A 19,253-nucleotide genomic window follows, 5' to 3' on the forward strand; every position below is an offset into this window, starting at 1 on the left:
ACTTAAGAAATTCATCAAAAAATATCGTTTAAATGAAAACCGTTATATGGGAGCGGTACGAAGATGAGGATAGGCTGTGGTATCCATTAGGACCTTCAAATGCGATATTTAAGTCAATTCAAACATCAAAATACCGAAAAAGGTGAGGTACCGTTATATGTGGGCTATACGAAGACGTAGACCAGCATAGACTATTTTCTGTCATAAGTTATAGTACCAATTACAAACTTCAAATACGAAATTTAAAAAAATATCTGGTGAATATTGCCGCTAATATTATCAAATTACGGAAAAAATGAGGGCTATACCAAAACATGGACCGACATGCCCCATTTACGAACTTAACCTGCCTACTGAAAAAAATAACACACGTGTGCAAATTTTTAGTCCTCTATCTGAATTCGTTCAAAAGATAGCGTGATAACAACAGACAGACAGACGGATCTCGCTAAATCGACTTAGAATTTTACGCTGATATATAATTTGTACGGTCTATTATGAGTATTTCGAGGAGTTACAAAGACAAAATTAATATTGGTATTTTTTGTGCAAAATTTCAAATTTTAAGAACTTATCCGTCGTTCAATAACTATTTTCTTCAATAAAAAAAAATTACCAAAAATTCCATCAAACCTCAGTCTGTTGTAAAAATGTCAAATGGATCATTTTCTACCTTTTTGCACTTTTCTAAAAATGCATCAAATGTGGATACCATATCGATATATGCGTGGAGTCACTTCGAATATCCGAAAATACCGCGTTATATCATCCAAGAGTGGCCCTTATGCAAATCAGTAATAATGTTGTACCAGTTAGTACGTTTTTTGTATCCTTAACGTAGAAATTTAAAAATCCCCCCTTAACTTAACTCTTATTCAAACTTAAACAGTTTTAGCATTTGTTGAACCTTTAATTTTGTACATGTCATACCCTTGAGGAGAATTTAAAAAATCCGGATTTTTACACCCCCTCTCACCACGAGCGACTCTCGTTCAAGGTTTTAGCTTTTTCCTAGCCTATTAAATGCTGTACCTTTAAGCATTATTTATTCTCTCGTAACACGAAAGAAATTTCAAAACTCTCGCTTGATAACCATACCTTTTTGTGCCTTTTTATACCTTCTACCATCCTATTCATGCGAAATTTTTTGTACTAAAAGGTACAATATGGTGCAACATTGCTATTGTTCGATCACATTCTGAAAAGTAGATTTTGTGCCAATCAAATAAAAAAAAATCTGGAAATAGGACTGCTCTAAGGTGAGATACCAAATATATTAAAATTAAATAAAAGAACGAACAATTAGGACTTAAATTTAAAATATACGAATAAAAAGTACAAATTGAGCGATTTGTAAGAAAGCTTGAATAAACTTTGAAATAGTGTTGGGCTATTGAAAGGGATATGCAAAGTGATATAAGTTTATTTTAAAGGTAGGAAAAGAGCTTGAATTTATCGAAATTAATACCATGTGGGATATTCGCTATTTCAAAACTCAAGCTACTTTCCCTTTCACCATCTTTAAAAGTGACCCCCACGCACTTATCATTATTGTACCAAGCTCATCCCGTTCGCCCAATGCAAATCGTACTATATATAGTAACTTTTAGTACTTTTCGTACGTTTGGCACATTTCCAACGCCAACTCTTTATCCCAACCCTACTGACCAGTAGTGACCCCAATACCAGAATTTTGCTTCCCAAACTTTATTCTCATTCCAAATTTCAAATATAACCTCCATTCGGTCGCATATATCATCATGGTACCAAATTTAATGCATTTTAGTAAGATTGGTACCATTAAGTACAGTTTTTAAAAGTAGTACACATTTTCTATAACTCCTCCAAAATCCTCATTCATACCAAATTTCAAGAATGACCTATATCAGGTCGGATATTTCCACAAGGTACCAAATTTAGTACATTTTAGTACTTTTGAATCAATTATTATTCTAATTTTCTAAAACCCTTTCCAAATTTTAGATTTCTAGCTTTTCCCTTTCCCAAACACAAAATTGAACATAGTTTCGTACGTTTGGTACTTTTTAGTATATATTGTCAAATCCATATACAAATCCTGCATATATAAACTCAATTACACACAAATACAAAATTTTAAATTGTTAACCCTATTCTTCCCCAAATACCATTTTAGTACCATTGAGTAATTTTTACTACGCATTTTAAAATGAATTTGAGGAATAGTGAACCCCTCCTGACGATTTCCTTACCTAACCTATGTCCGAAATAAATAGCCCAACCAAATTTAATATCATTCCCTTTAGTTTCATCCTTCCATTTCCTTCCCTTACATTTTTTGGAAAATGGTTCGATTTGTGTATAGGAAACAGAAGCAGTGGACCTATATTTCTTATCTCCGCTCTTGGTCTAGTGTAATAAGGATATTTTGAATTTGGGAAAGTGAAGCGACAGTGTTCAGAAGTTTTTAATAATTTCGTCACATTTTTGGTCAGTTATTTAAAATTTTCACCTAGATCTCAATGTCTTCAGGCCAAGTTTTTTTCCTTACAAGTTTTAAGTTATCTTCATGTTAGAGGTTTTTTTCCATATTCCCGACAAGTTTTCTTATACATATTTCATAAAGCCAATTACCCACCCCCCAAAACTGAAGTACTTGAGATTAGAAAAAACTTTTATTTTTGCGTTCAAACGCTTTTATATCTTTGCTTAAATGCTTACATGAATTGTCATTATTGCCAGTGATTTAACTTTCTTTTTATCGGTGTTTCTTTTTCTTTGGTCTTTCTTCTTGCAGGTATGGTACTATAGTTTCGGCCAAAGCTATATTTGATAAGACAACAAAAAAATGTAAAGGTAAGTTGAGAACGTGCTGCTGCCATGGGAGTTTTTCGTTGCCGGGTTTTAACTTTGTTTTATCATTAACGTAATTTTTATCTTCTCATAAAGATTCATAATGAAACTTTGTTATTTTTTCTTTGTTTGTTTTACTCCAACCAACAACAAAACCACAAAAAAATATTTCGAAAAAAAAAAACCGAAACTTATCTCTCACATATTTCTGATACTATTTTTTTCTTCTTCTTCATTGTTTTGTGGATTTGTCCTTTTTTTCTTCTTCTTCTTCTCTTTTTTTTTTTTTTTTTGGTACTTATTTTCAGGTTACGGCTTTGTAGATTTCGAATCACCGGCATATGCTGAGAATGCCGTTAAATCTCTTCAAGCTAAAGGCATTAAAGCACAAATGGCAAAAGTGGGTGTTTGGGTGCTCCTTAGGCCGGCCATAGTACGTTGTTTTTATTCCTTTTTTCAGTTTTCATTTATCACGTTGCCTTCAGTTTTGTTTTGTTTTTGTTTCCCGTTGTACACTACCCTTTTTGTTTGTGTTGCATGCTTGATAACAAAACAAAAAAAAAAAAAAAAAAAAAAAAAAAAAAAAAAAAACGAAAATATTCTATGTATAATTAGAACAAAAACCAAACCTGGGGACCAAACAAATCCAAAGGACCAGCTAAGACTAAATGAACGTATCAAATAAACCACAACGTACCAACCCAGAAACAGGACATTTCTTTATAATAGACTGGCTGGACTCATTTCTTTTTTTTTTGGGAGGGATTTTCGTATTTCCAGTTTTTTTTCTGTTTTGGACTTTGGACAGTATCACCAACACCATCATCGCGACTATTACATTACTTCCTTCTAACGCTTCTAACGCAAAGACATTCATTTACAGGAGGACTTTTTGTTTGTTGTTATGTGCTAATTTTTTTTTAAAGGAAACAAAACAAACATAAAGCTAACAGACAGAGAAAGCAAAAAGAATGAAATTTAAAATACTTAAAAAAATCCTGCTCAGTTTCAGAATCTAATGATGAGTGAAAGAAAGGTATTTCGTTACAATAGTATTTTCACAATAGCGAGATCTCATTTAATTTGGTAACTGTACTGAAATAAAAAAGATTTTTTTAACCAATTAGAACAGTGAATAGAGTTGTTATATATATATTATTTTTTAGTATTAAATAAAGTTTTCACGTGGCATTAGTGATGGGGTCCGCTGGTAACCATTGGACTTTAATCTAAATAAAGATAATATTTGATACTCTGATTAAATTTCCAAAAAAAAAAAAAATAAATAAATGAAAATTCTACCAAATAAATCCGATGACAGTTACTCCATCACAAATGTAGGTTTTGACTCGATATATAAATATTTGTATTTATTAGACAATATAAAAATGTTAAATTTTATAGACTTTTTGTATGTATATATGATTTTATATTTGAATTAGATTTTTGATTTTCATTTATTAAAACTAATTATACCTGTGGGCTGTTCAAAATTCTTATTATTAAACAATGTGAGATAAAAAAACGCCATAATGTTTACATTATTTTTAAAATTTTATTGAATGAAAGCAAAAAATGTCGGAAATAGCATTCAATTTTAGAATAAGTTTAGATTTGTTCGGCCGGCACTTGTGTTCTGAACTCTTCTTTGGAAAGTAAACACGATCATTTTGTTTGTTTAAAAACAGCTGGACAACGAATGTTTTCTCATCGGAGAAAAACAAATTCGGCAGTTCACCACTTTCGGCCAAGCGAAGCAACTCTTTAGCTCTCTTGAGTCTATTTTCTTTCTGTTGCGGTGTTAGTTCTTGCACTTTTTTGGAGTTTCAATGGCTTTACCCCGAGCTAATTTTTCAATATTTGGTGAATGGAATATTGTGAATAGATAGACTAATGACTATCTAGGTAGACTCTCAAACATATATGGTCATATATGGTCGATATGGTCCCAATTTTGTTCATCGCAATATTTATAACAATCTTAGGGTAGTAGCGAATATTGATATCATTTTCAGAATTCATAATACCCGCATATAAGGCAAAGGATTTTCAAGATTTATTTCGAATGCGAAAATGCAGACAGAGAGTTAAATTAACTAACGAAACCCGAAACGTCAAATTACAGTTGATTTGGTCTCCATATTTCCTAAAATGTGGACCTACAATTTTTAGTTACGGCTGTTGTGGTTGGAAAAATAAGTTAATATATTCCATTTTCAAACCAAACATTTCAGGTATATTAGCACTGCTTGTGCAGGGTATGAAATATTCGAAGAGTCTCGAACCCAAATTTCTAAAATGTATCGTATTCCTTTGAGAACTATATAGGGGCTATTCTAAATTGTAACAAGGACATAAAAATAACTAAAATCAGTGAATGTCGCTGCTTAAGGCTTATCCCAAATGTTCTATGGATATCAAATAAAAAAGTCTAAAGCTCAATTCAGTAGAGCAATTTTAATTCTAAACATCGTAGTTTTAATGAATATTTGAGGAATTAGAGACGCGTTGGCGACCAGATGCCATTGAAATTTTATATGATGGTATGCTTTGGATTTTAATAGCTATTCAGGTTAAATAGAACCTTCGAATTTACCTTCAATTCACTTAAATTTCATTCTGTGAATCCCCAGTTTTTAGTTTTCATACAAAAAGAAACGGACCGGTGGAACAATTTAATTTATGCAACCCTAAAAAACCTCTATTAGAGTCAAACGACACAATTCTATATCGCTCTCTCTTAAAGTTTCACAAAAGGTGACGTCATTTATTTGGTATAACTTCGAGGAAAATTATATGAGTAGCAGTCTTTCAACTGGCCTGTCTAAATAATTTCTCAATTTTGAATCGAATTTTATCTCTTGGCCTATGAGGACTATTTTGGGCAATATCAATTGGTTTATATCATTTATGCTCGTATAAATATAAAATACTGACAATTAGGAAAATGTAATAATCGTTGAATCTATCTCGATAAGATTTCGATATTTGTAGTAATTTATTTTAAGCCATACAATTACATGTTTTTGTCCAAACAAAAAGTTTTAGTTTTTTAATCGGAATTCTTCCTTGAAATACTTCTGTTTATGTAGAATTTGTTAATGTAGATAGGATATGTTATTATTATGTTCCTACATATTGTAATATTAGTGTAGATATAAATTTAAGTTAGGTTGTGATCAAGTTTACGATTTTATTAACTGTCCACAAATATAAACATTTATTAAAATAATAATAAAAACATTATAATAGAAATGATGATTATAAAAATTGAAAAATAAAAAAATAGCAATAGTAATGATAAAATAAATATTAAAATAACAATAATAATAATAATAATAGAAATTAATAAATTCATGTTGTTTTCAATAATAATAATAACAATATTTATAATAGTAATAACTCTGTGCAACACAAAAAAAAATAATAATTACAAGAAATATTCAGCAGATTATGAAAGAGCGGCATAGAGCGGCAATTTAAAAATAAACACACCAAAAAAAGTAATAATTTTCGGTTTAAGATTTTTTGAATTTTAGGTATATAGTCTCTTCAGCAAAACTTTTTTGATCGAAAATATTAATCTTCAAGCGAGTTTCCAATAGAATATGGCTAGAAAATTCCTTTAAAAGTGATCGAAGCAAACTCAAATACTAGGAACTATACCACAATTGGACCGATATAAACCCTTATTTTGGTCTAAGATTTTACTCTAGAAACCGATTACTACCAAATCCGCTTGGAATTTTCCACAACAAAACCGGTGGTTAAATTATTAGAAAATGTGCAGAATATTTGGAGCAAGTGCTAAATTTGTCCACAATACAACAAGTTCCTAAAAACAAAAAATATTCATATTTTACCTTTTGAATAGTTACCTTTTGAATAGATAAAATTTATATTCTATAAAAGTATAATATGGCAAATAATAGACATCGAATATATAACAAGTAAAAATGCAGCTAAGTTTGACCGGGCCGAACTTTCTTTACCCTACTCCATTCGGAAGGAACTCGAAATTTTCAAAAAAAGAAAAAAAAAATCCGTCGAAAATATCGCTGTGTCGCGGCTGTACAAAGACGTGGACCAGCATAGACAATTTTCCGTCATAGGTTGTAGTACCCATTACGAACTTCGAATACGAAATTTAAAAACCATTCCTGTGACTAATGTCGCTAAAATCATGGAAAAACCCAATATGTGGGGTACCGTTATATTGGTGCTATACTAAAACGTGGACATATATAGAAAAATATCTTCCAGGGGGTAAAGTACTAAGAGGAAACAGCTTGTGTGGATTTTCAGACAATTCCACTGAAAAAAATGTCTAAAATTACCGAATATCTAGGGGAACCGTTATATAAGACAATTATCTTCCGGGGGTAATGTACACACGAGGAACTTCTTTTGTGGATTTTAAGACAATTCCATTGAAAGGTGTTGCTAAAGGTTGGGTCTATAAGACATCGTGGACAATTCTTTTTTAGAAGGAACAGTAGTCACGAAGAACTTCTTGTGTAGAATTTCAGACGATTCCAATAAAAAAAATGGGGCTTATATCATCATAATCGATATCGTGGACCGATATAGCCCATTTTCGAACTTGACCTGCCTGCAGACAAAAGACAGATCGGTGCAAAATGTTAGCTTCCTGTCTTTATTCGTTTTGACTTCAACGTGATTACAACAGACGGACAGACAGACGGACAGGGCTAAATCGTCTTAGAATATATATGTTTTGTTGGGTCTAAAATTTTTCGCCGAAAATACAAAATGACGAACTTAATATAACCTCCATACTAGTATGTATGGTTGATGGTATAAAAAGATATTCTAAATAAATAATAAATGCTTGGACAATTCGTAAAGATCACAAAAGTGAATAACAGTACTTCATACAGTAGATTTTCAATATATACATACATAAACTATAACAGTATTCCAATTATTTCAAACGAACGCCATACCCAAATTAAGTCTAAGCTAGGCTCTTTAATTGTCTCAATAATTCGAAAGAAATACCACAAAAATTCCAAATAAAATATAATTTACAGTTACCCAATACCCCTCTCTAATGGGTATGGTGTCTTGTTTTCTATTCTAGTTAAAAAAATATTTATTAAAAACAAAATACAACGTATCTTTTGTTATAGAAATTAAACCCTAGAAACTGAGATTTAAATAAAGTAATTTTGAGTAGACATGGACCGGCCTTAGATAACAATTGTTTTTTTTTTTCATACAAAAAAAAAGTTGAGTAGTATATATCTGTAGATACAAGCAAACATCATAATAACAATCTACATACATACATTCATTACTTACTTCATACAAATGACACCATACTAACCACACACACACATACACATGTAGCTAACTACCAACATCCAACGTAATATTTATTCTATTATTAACCCCAATAACTATAACTAACTAAAAGTAAACAAAATACAACTTTGTAATGATTCTAAACTAACTGTAAATTTATTTTTGAAAAATTCTAAACAAACAAAACTTTTAACATCATCGACACCACAACTCCAAACCAAACCAACCAAAAAATCCAATCACCCATCCACCTACGAACAAATCGACCACGACAACAACAACAACAACCACAGCAACAAGAACAGGATCCAACAAATTTGTACATCACAAATTTGCCGCCATATTTCAAAGAGACTGATTTAGAGAAAATGTTATCGAAGTACGGACACGTGGTGTCGACCAAGATTCTGTGTGATGCCCAATTGAATTCTCGAGGTAATTGGAACTATGCCCTTAATGACAGCAATAAAAAACAAGCATCTTAATAAAAAAATAATAATTCAATTGATTGTTTTTATTTCTTTTTCCATGTATTTTCGCCAGGTGTCGGCTTTGCACGCATGGAAAATCGCGAAAAATGCGAACAAATCATACAAGTCTTGAATGGTACTACAATACCGGGTGCTAACGATCCATTGGTGGTTAAATTCGCTGACAGCGGCTCATCGGCCAAAAAGAATCTATTGAAAGCCCGTGATCCCAACAATCGTTCGCGTTTGGATATATCAGCCGGAACAGCAGGTATGGAAAGTATACCTGTAACCCCTGATCCAGGGGCTCAGCAAAATGGTACTACAGCTGGCTATACTCGTTTTGGTACACCCCAAATAGGTAGTTATCCCTTGGCTAGTTCTCCATGGATGGGCTATATGATGACTACAACTGCTACACAGCCAGCTGCAGCATTTGAGAATCAGGTGAGTGTGGTAATGGAAAGTGAATTATTATTCGAAGGAAAAAATGTGGGGGTATACTCTAACAAGGAATACAAAAAGTGAACAAATTGTGATTTATTAGAATTATTAGCCAATATCATATGCAGGACTAGCGCATATACCCTTTAAGGAATACATTGGCATAAAATAACAACGGACCAAGAAATATGACCTTGAAATTTATGTTAATACCTGATTTTTTATTCGTATTAATATTTAAATTAATTAAAATTAGGAATATCAATTTAGGTATAACTTCAAGCATTCCAAATATTTTTCCGTAATTAGTTATAATTTGATTGGAATACAGGGTGAGATGGAAAAAGCTGCAACCAAATTCAGACTGCTGTCATTTCTAATTCACTCTTCCGACAGCTGTTAAAATTATTCCAGTGACAGCTCATTATATTGTTAACAAGCGTACAAAAGCATTTCAGTGAGAATTTTTCAGAAAACAAGTTATTCGTAATGGAATTTAAGGGTGATAGTGTGATTTCTTTATATTTGGCTGGAAAACCACAAGAGGGTATCGTTAGAGCACTCCTGCATTTAAATATAAGAAAAAACAAAAATAAATCTTTTGTGTCTTGTACCATCGCTCGAAATGGTTCGATCAGCAGAAATGGTTTGAAAAGCAAAGAAGCGACTTGATCGAAAACCGCGTCGAAATGGCCAAAAAATGGCTCGTGAGCTGAACATATCGCAATATTCCATTCGACAAATATTGAAAAATGAGCTCGGGACAAAGCCATTGAAATTCCAAAACGTGCAAGAACTCACACGGCAACACAAAGAAGATAGACTCAAAAGAGCTAAAGAGTTTCTTTGCTTGGCCGAAAGTGGTGAACTGCCGAATTTGGTTTTCCTCCGATGAGAAAACATTCGTTGTCCAGCGGTTTGTAAACAAACAAAATGATCTTGTTCACTTGCCAGCTGAAAATGTGGACCTTCGGTTGGCCACCAGAACTCATGTGCCGACCATGGTAATGGTGTGGGCCGCCATAACAGCTGATGGTCGCTTTCCGGTCGTATTAATCGACCGTGCGGAAACATTCTGGATGGTGTATTAAAGCTTTGGGCACGCTAACATTTTGGCCGCAGACCTTGGACATTCCAACAGGACTCAGCACCATCGCACTCTGCATGCGCCACCCTAGAATGGTTTCAAAATGAGGTTCCTCGCTGCATTTCCACCGCACAATGGCCACAAAAATCTCCCGATACCAATCCGTTGGACTATTGTGTCTGGAGTATTTTGGAAAGCAAGGTTGGCACTAAAAAATACCAATGTGTCGATCACCTCAAGCAAGCGCTTCGCCGGGAATGGGCCAAAATACCGCAGAGCAACATTCGGGCAGCGTGTGACGGTTTCATTGACCGTTTGAAGGTCATAATTCGTGCCAAAGGTGACCAATTCGAACAAACTTAAACTTATTCTAAAATTCGATGCTATTTCCGACGTTTTTTGCTTTCATTCAATCAAATTAAAAAAAAAATCTAAAAAGTATGGCGTTTGACTTTGTTTTTTTTCTGCCAACTTTTATTGAAATTGGCTCAGATTTAGATAAAGCTTCCATATATGTCTCCATCCGTTTTCACGTTTTTGTGCATTTTTGAACATTCAACCAGATTTATGATGGAAGCAAATACGACATTTGTTAAACTCACTTCCTTTATATCTATAGCTCTGATTTACATTTGTATGCCCTACACCGTAGTATGGGAAGTATATTAAGTTTGTCATTCCATTTGTAACTCCTCGAAATAAATATTTTCGACCCCACAAAGTATAAACATTCTTGCTCTATATCGATTTAGCCATGTCCGTCCCTCTGTCTATTTTGCAGAGAGCTGTACATGTGGATCCAAGTTTAGATATCGTTCCCTGGTATTTCGATGATTTGTGTCACATTTCCACCAAGATCCAAATTTGGTATTTGAAGTTCGTAATGAATACTACTTCCACTGAGAGAAAATGGCATATATAGGTCCATGTCTTTGTATGGCACCATATAACAGTACCTCCCAATATTTGGTATTTTAATGATTTTAGCTTCACTTTTCAATGAAACTATTTTAAATTTGGAAAATCGCAATGGGTACAACTTCCTATGACAAAAATTGACTGGGCATAAGCTCCCGTATAACTGTATCATTCGGTATTTTAATGATTTTAGCTACATTTTCCAACAGAATTATCTCAAACTTGGTATTTGTAGTTTGTAATTGGCACCTTTCTCGCTGTCAGATAATTGATTATAGTGGTCCACGTTTTCTTTAAACCCCATATAACTGTAAGACATGATATTCAGAATTTTCAAACGTTATTATTTTGCAATTTCCTTCCTAATATTGGGGGTATTAAAAGTTCGGCTCTACTAGAAGTGCATAGTTGTTTAGGACATCATATAGTCGGCCCGTCCGAAAATATTGAAAGTGTCACATGACTTCGTGTTTCTGAAGTCTGGTTTAAGAGATTTGATAAATGCAATTGGTGTGTGACAGAGCTATGTGTGTTGTTCACCTCTTATTTAAACAATTTGGCATTCAAGTATCTGCTCTTACCTCACATTTGTACTATTCTTACTTACCCTGAAGTGGAGTCCATTGCACTATATGTGTGTATTTTGCTTTGGGCTTGACGAATAACATTTCATATATTCATTATACCCTCCGCCATATGGCTACAGAGGGTATATACAATTTGATACGGTCAAAACGTGCCTAGTCGAAATAACGGTTTTAGACCCTAGGTCTCTTTGGACCAAATCCGTTTCAGAACATTTGTAGTCGATTTAGCGATGTCCGTCCGTTCGTCAGTCTTGGTCGTGCGCACGATAACTCTCGACGATGCGTACATCGTAATATTTTTATCAAACTTAGATCGAGTTCGGAGATGGGCAATATCGGTCCACTCCTTCTGGTACCCTCCCCCACAAATGGTCGAAATTTTCAAAAAATATATTTTTTGCGGGGAAAGATAAAGGATAATCCGATTTTGCCACAACTTTGCAAATTCTAATATTTACGTCAGTGGTAGGTCAGGTGAGAAAATGGACAATATCGGTCCCCTCCATCAAGTACCTCCCCCACAAATGGTCACAATTTTGAATAATTACAACTCTTATAAAATGTGATGTAAGGGTCCGATTGACTTCAAATTTCACACATCCCAATATTTATGTTAACCCTAGATCTGGTGTTAAGGTGGGCAAAATCGGTCCACTCCTTCTTGTACCGCCCTCACAAGTGGTCGAAATTTCCAAAAAAAAAAAAAAAAATATTTTCTGCACAGAAAGGGAAGCAATAATCATTTTGCAAATCCTAATATTTCTAGGTCTCGCGCCAAAATTTCTCAATATTTCCATCAACACAATATGTGTCATAGAGATGGTAGAGACCGGACCATATTTTTGCTACCTGCTCCACATAGGGTTCAAAATTTTGAAAAAAACAACGCTCAAAGAAAGCGAAATAAACATCCAACTCTCTTCAAATTTCACACAAACAAGCATCATTGCTAACACAAGATCTGTGAACCCCTTATGGTACCTCACCCACAAAGGGACAAAGTTTTCAATACTTTTATCTGTCAAAAATTGCGAAACAACTTAGTGATTTTTTACAACTTGCTATATCTAAATATATGTCTCTCAATCAGAATCCTGAGATGAATATGGAATTTAAGATTTTCCATAAATTATTCTTATATATTTATAAAATTATTTATATTATACTTATTTAGGTCCGATACGATATGGACAATATTGACCCTTTTGTCCCAAACACACTCCATAGAGGGTCAAGAGTTTGAAAATTCATAACAGAAGTCAAAATATTTAAAATGTACATCTGTCTGCAAAACCGACCGATACTTTTTTAATTGTTTTTATATATATTAAAAGTTCGGCTCTACTAGAAGTGCATAGTTGTTTAGGACATCATATAGTCGGCCCGTCCGAAAATATTGAAAGTGTCACATGACTTCGTGTTTCTGAAGTCTGGTTTAAGAGATTTGATAAATGCAATTGGTGTGTGACAGAGCTATGTGTGTTGTTCACCTCTTATTTAAACAATTTGGCATTCAAGTATCTGCTCTTACCTCACATTTGTACTATTCTTACTTACCCTGAAGTGGAGTCCATTGCACTATATGTGTGTATTTTGCTTTGGGCTTGACGAATAACATTTCATATATTCATTATACCCTCCGCCATATGGCTACAGAGGGTATATACAATTTGATACGGTCAAAACGTGCCTAGTCGAAATAACGGTTTTAGACCCTAGGTCTCTTTGGACCAAATCCGTTTCAGAACATTTGTAGTCGATTTAGCGATGTCCGTCCGTTCGTCAGTCTTGGTCGTGCGCACGATAACTCTCGACGATGCGTACATCGTAATATTTTTATCAAACTTAGATCGAGTTCGGAGATGGGCAATATCGGTCCACTCCTTCTGGTACCTCCCCCACAAATGGTCGAAATTTTCAAAAAATATATTTTTTGCGGGGAAAGATAAAGGATAATCCGATTTTGCCACAACTTTGCAAATTCTAATATTTACGTCAGTGGTAGGTCAGGTGAGAAAATGGACAATATCGGTCCCCTCCATCAAGTACCTCCCCCACAAATGGTCACAATTTTGAATAATTACAACTCTTATAAAATGTGATGTAAGGGTCCGATTGACTTCAAATTTCACACATCCCAATATTTATGTTAACCCTAGATCTGGTGTTAAGGTGGGCAAAATCGGTCCACTCCTTCTTGTACCGCCCTCACAAGTGGTCGAAATTTCCAAAAAAAAAAAAAAAAATATTTTCTGCACAGAAAGGGAAGCAATAATCATTTTGCAAATCCTAATATTTCTAGGTCTCGCGCCAAAATTTCTCAATATTTCCATCAACACAATATGTGTCATAGAGATGGTAGAGACCGGACCATATTTTTGCTACCTGCTCCACATAGGGTTCAAAATTTTGAAAAAAACAACGCTCAAAGAAAGCGAAATAAACATCCAACTCTCTTCAAATTTCACACAAACAAGCATCATTGCTAACACAAGATCTGTGAACCCCTTATGGTACCTCACCCACAAAGGGACAAAGTTTTCAATACTTTTATCTGTCAAAAATTGCGAAACAACTTAGTGATTTTTTACAACTTGCTATATCTAAATATATGTCTCTCAATCAGAATCCTGAGATGAATATGGAATTTAAGATTTTCCATAAATTATTCTTATATATTTATAAAATTATTTATATTATACTTATTTAGGTCCGATACGATATGGACAATATTGACCCTTTTGTCCCAAACACACTCCATAGAGGGTCAAGAGTTTGAAAATTCATAACAGAAGTCAAAATATTTTAAAATGTACATCTGTCTGCAAAACCGACCGATACTTTTTTAATTGTTTTTATACCCTCTTCCACAATGTGTAATATTTATTTTGGACCAAATTAGGTACATCGATTTCTGCAATTTCGCAAACATGCTTCGAAACCTGTTGGAAGATGGATTGGTTGCATGGGTCAACTATTTCGGATCTCCAAATTTTGCATACGAATACTGATGATTTTTAAGGGAATAATTTCAGTATTTTATACCAATCCTGTTAGCAACCTAACCAAGAGAGAAAGAAAGTGATCGATAAGATTTCTCAATCGAACTGTCTGAAATATGATATTCCAAGCCCTTGGTTGGTAAAAAGATTTTTCCAAGAAATTTAATTTACAGTTTGAATACCAAAACCCGCGATTTTCAAACGTGATTGCAATAGGTTTCTTTTCTTTACCGATGAAACATCGACCTTAACAGCTTTTTTTATAATTTTTTAATTTATTTTACTCTTTCCCTTTCTTTGCAGTATTTACAATTGGCTTCTTCACCACAACATTTGAGCGTTTCGCCATATAAAACCGATCTAGTGAATACCCTACAGGGTCCAGGAATGTATTTGAATGGTTCGGAGGCCGTAATGCCATATGGAGCTATGATGCCACCCATGGGTCCTTTACAGGTGATTAAAAGAGTCATTCGATTTTATAAATTCTTAACAAATTGATTTATTATATCTTTCAAATAATTAAATTTAAATTTCATTTTCTCTTTCAACACACTCACACCCATAAAAACACCTACAACAATTAACCGGATCTCTTTTCTCTTCATATTTTGTTCTTCTCTTTTATTTCATGAATTTCCAGTATATAAGTCCCTCATATCCCTATTATGCTCCTCCAATGATTCCTACCATACCTATGACAGATTCCTCTGACCAGGCATTGAGTACAGCTGCCTCACCCAATGGGGCTGCCTATACACAATTTTTACATCCTTTAGCACCCAAGTAGATGAATGTTTTTGTTTGTTAAGGTAAGTTGGCATGGCTGGCTGGGAATTGTGGACCATGTGGAACCAGGGACGTGGTAATTGATAATTTATTTTCTTTTTTTTCTCTTTTTTTCAACCAACAGTTCTAAGTCTATCCATAAATGGATGAGTATCATAAGAAACCAAAATTTATGTTTGTAACTGAAAATCGATGATGAATAAGATAAAGATAAAGTGGAAGAGGAAATGGAAGAGAAGAAATTAAAGAAATGCAGAAAGAAGAATGAAACCAATCAATGATGATGACGACGACGACGAAGATGAAGAAGAATGAGATTTTGAAAAAACGCGCTTTTTAGTAAAACAAAAATAAATGAAGAAAAAAGAAAACAAAACAAAAGCCAAACTGGGCTTTTCTTTGGCTTTTTGTCTAAAATTCATACACACATACAAACATACAACAACACACTCAATCACTTACATCATAAGTATGCAAACATCTGGCAACGTTTTATACGACGAAAAAAAATAATCAGCGTAATAACAAGAATAAGAAGAAGCAGAATAAGAGTAAACAAACATTTAAGAATAAGTCAAAACAAAAACATGCTGTAGCTTTGCCTCAAGAAGATAACAACAAACAAAAAAAAAAAAAAAATATGGAAAAATAAAAAAAAAATATTTTTTTATTTCTCTTACAAAGAGACCAGCCAACTCTTTGTTGAGCAAATTGAGTGTCACACACAGAACCGGATGCCAGAGCTGGCCAACACAACATGCATGTGTCACTGGCTTGGCCAGGCCTGGCCCCTGCGGAAAGGACATTATCATCATCTCATCATCACCAGCATATTTTTCGCCGTAGTCAAATAGAAATGTTTCTTCGTTTCGTTCTTTCTTTCTTTGGAATACCAAGTAATCTTAAGCTGCACATTCCATCGTTTATTAGGGTCCGGGGGAGTTTGGAGTTGGTGCTGCTGCACCATCCAACAGCTCCTTGGAAAAAAAAATGTTTTTTTTTTATTTTAAAGTAGTCATGTGTTTTTGTAGTGTTTTTTTTTTTTCTAGTTTTAGTAGTTTATAATAATAAATGAATTTTTTATGGTTTTTTCCTCACCTCCTTTGTTTACTGTGTTTCTTAAGCTATTTTTGTAAAATTTCCAAAAAACAAAAACAAAAAAAAAATGATAAGAAAATCCCAGAAAATCCAGTAGTTCTTAAAGAAAATAAAAAAAAAAAAAAAAAACAAAAAAAATCGTAGTGGTAAACCAATGATAAGCTGAAGCAAAGAAAATAATGAAGAAGTAAAGCGAAATAAAAGTTTATTAAATGTAAGTGAAAAAAAGAAAAGAAAAACACACACAGAGGAAAAAACAAACCATAAATGTGGATGTATTATTTATTTTGAATAAACGGAGAAAATAAAACGTGAAAGGATATTTTTAAGTAAAACCCTGGAGTTGTGGAGAAGTTGAATTTTTTATTGGGGCTTTTGGGTGGGGATTTGTTGGTAAGTACTTGCGAGTTTTGCTTGAACTATTCAATTTTTATTCTCAATAAATCAAACAAAGTAATTGAAGTTGTAAGTTTAACTAAGACGTTAAGTGACAAAAAGAAGTTGTCCATATAAGAATATTTTCTTAAATTTATAATTTTATGGACAAAAAAATGATTGCAGATGGATATGGATTTAATTTGGAAAAAAATTTTTAAAATAATAAAATCTACAAAAATATTTAATATCGCTCTACGTTTAATTAAGACCTCAAAGAGAGAAATTTCGAGGACGTTAAAGGGAATCTAAGATCTTAAAAAATGACATAAGGGTTAAGATTGGATTTTTTGAAAATCCGTACTTTTAAGGTATGAAAGGTAGGAAACGGTACAAAATGGCACCACATTGAACGATTACAGCATTGAAATTGTAAATGAGGTCACTCATGGTATAAATAAATCAAAGTGACCTAATTTCAAATAACAATATACAGATCTGCATTTTCCCGAAATTTAATTTGTCAAAAAAAAAAAAAAAAAAAAATTATTGAAAACAGTTTCCCAACTCTGATTTGTGGGTATACTAAGTTATGTCAAAGTTATAGTTTTTGAAATTTTAACTTTAATGAACTAAATAGTCTGACATTTTAGGTTGTTGGTCAGGGCCCACCATATGATACCCTACACAGAGTTTATATTGGGAATTTATATGAAGATCATACCAACCATGAACCTTGTTTGAATGCGTATTATGACTTTAGAGTTGTCACAATTTGGGAACTATATCCAACTCTGAATCGATTTTCCACAAATTTGACGGAGGCTTTTGAACCTCTAGTACCAAATAACATTGCTGTATATTGGACCGAGTTTCGCCAAATGGAAAAATTCGGTTGACTATTTAATTTTATTTTTAATTTTTTTTAAGTTAAAAACAAAAAAGTCGGAAGTAGCATCAAATTTTAGAATATGTTGAGATTTGTTCGAATTGGTCAACTTTGGCACGAGTTATGGCCTTCAAACGGACAATGAAACGTCACACGCTGCCCGAATGTTGCTCTGCAGTATCTTGGCCCAACCTTGCTTTCCAAAATACTCCTGACACAATAGTTTAACGGATTGGTGTTTTGGTGGCCATTGTGGACTGGAAATGAAGCGAGGAACCTCATTTTGTAACCATTCTTGGGTGGCGCGTGCTGAGTGCGATGGTGCTAAGTCCTGTTGGAATGTTCAAGGTCTGAGGTCAAAATGTTTGCGTGCGCAAGGCTTTAATGCATCCTCCAAAATATTTTCACGATAATATTCGGCGTTTATTCTGATACCACTTTCGAATAATACGAGCGGAGAGCGACCGTCGGCTGTTATGGCGGCCCGCACCATCATCATGGCCGGCGTTTGAGTCTGATGGCCAACCGAAAGTGCACATTTTCAGCTGGCCTCTTTGGCAAGTAAACAAGATCATTTTGTTTATTTACAAACTGCTAGACAACGAATGTTTTTTCATCGGAGAAAGCCAATTTAGACAGTTCACCACTTTCGGCCAAGGGAAGCAAATCTTTAGCTCTTTTGAGTCTATTTTCCTTCTGTTGCAGTGTAAGTTCTTGCAGGTTTTGGAATTTCAATTGCTTTACCCTGAGCTCATTTTTCAATATTTACCGAAGGGAATATTGTGATATGTTGAGCTCACAAGTCATTTTTCGGCCACTGCGACGCGGATTTCGATCAAGTCGCTTCTTTACTTGTCGAACCATTTCTGCTGATGTTGTTGTTTTGTCCGTCCACTTCCCTAACGTCGGGCTACGCTACCAGCGAGCGATGGTACGAGACACAAAATATTTATTCACATTTAAATTCTGGAGTGCTCTAACGATAGCACATTGTTGTTTGCCAGCGAAATATAAAGAAATCACACTATCACGCTTGAATTCCATCACGAATAACTTTTTTGAGGAAAATTCTTACCAAAATGCGTTTGTACGCTTGTAAACAATATAATGAGCTGTCACTAGAATCATTTTTAACAGCTTTCGGATGAGTGGCTTGGAAATGACAGCAGTCTGAAGTTGTTTGCAGTTTTTTTTCATCTCACCCTGTTAGTGTGAGATAATGCGTATTTAAAGGATCAACATAACTCAATACAGAGCGAATTTTAAAATATACAAATTTTTACATGTGTAGGGGTTAGGTAGCAGGATTTCCAGAACTTTGAAAATACAGTGTATTAATAGGGTCTTAATTCTCCAATAATCGATAAAAGAAATTATACATAGGAATCACTTTTGATTAAGATAAGATAGGATTTTTGAAAATTTATAATTTAT

General features: G+C 33.8%; 1 protein-coding gene across 6 annotated transcripts in view; it reads left to right on the forward strand.

The window, feature by feature from the left end:
* LOC131800427 (protein alan shepard-like) overlaps positions 1-16,897 on the forward strand; it is a 54,058-nt gene extending 37,161 nt beyond the window's left edge. For 4 of the 6 annotated variants that reach the window (XM_059132188.1, XM_059132185.1, XM_059132186.1 and 1 more), the window contains 7 exons: positions 2,777-2,835; positions 3,141-3,265; positions 8,454-8,595; positions 8,704-9,077; positions 14,972-15,124; positions 15,312-15,480; positions 15,582-16,897. In XM_059132188.1, coding sequence (XP_058988171.1) covers positions 2,777-2,835; positions 3,141-3,265; positions 8,454-8,595; positions 8,704-9,077; positions 14,972-15,124; positions 15,312-15,458 — 1,000 coding nt within the window. In that variant the 3' untranslated portion in view covers positions 15,459-15,480; positions 15,582-16,897. The remainder of the gene's footprint in view (positions 1-2,776; positions 2,836-3,140; positions 3,266-8,453; positions 8,596-8,703; positions 9,078-14,971; positions 15,125-15,311; positions 15,481-15,581) is intronic. The other 2 variants (XM_059132190.1, XM_059132189.1) reach the window with 2 other exon arrangements.
* Positions 16,898-19,253: the final 2,356 nt, after the last annotated feature.

Source organism: Musca domestica, unplaced genomic scaffold, assembly GCF_030504385.1.
Source record: "Musca domestica strain aabys unplaced genomic scaffold, Musca_domestica.polishedcontigs.V.1.1 114, whole genome shotgun sequence".
NCBI classification, from domain to species: Eukaryota; Metazoa; Arthropoda; class Insecta; order Diptera; family Muscidae; genus Musca; species Musca domestica.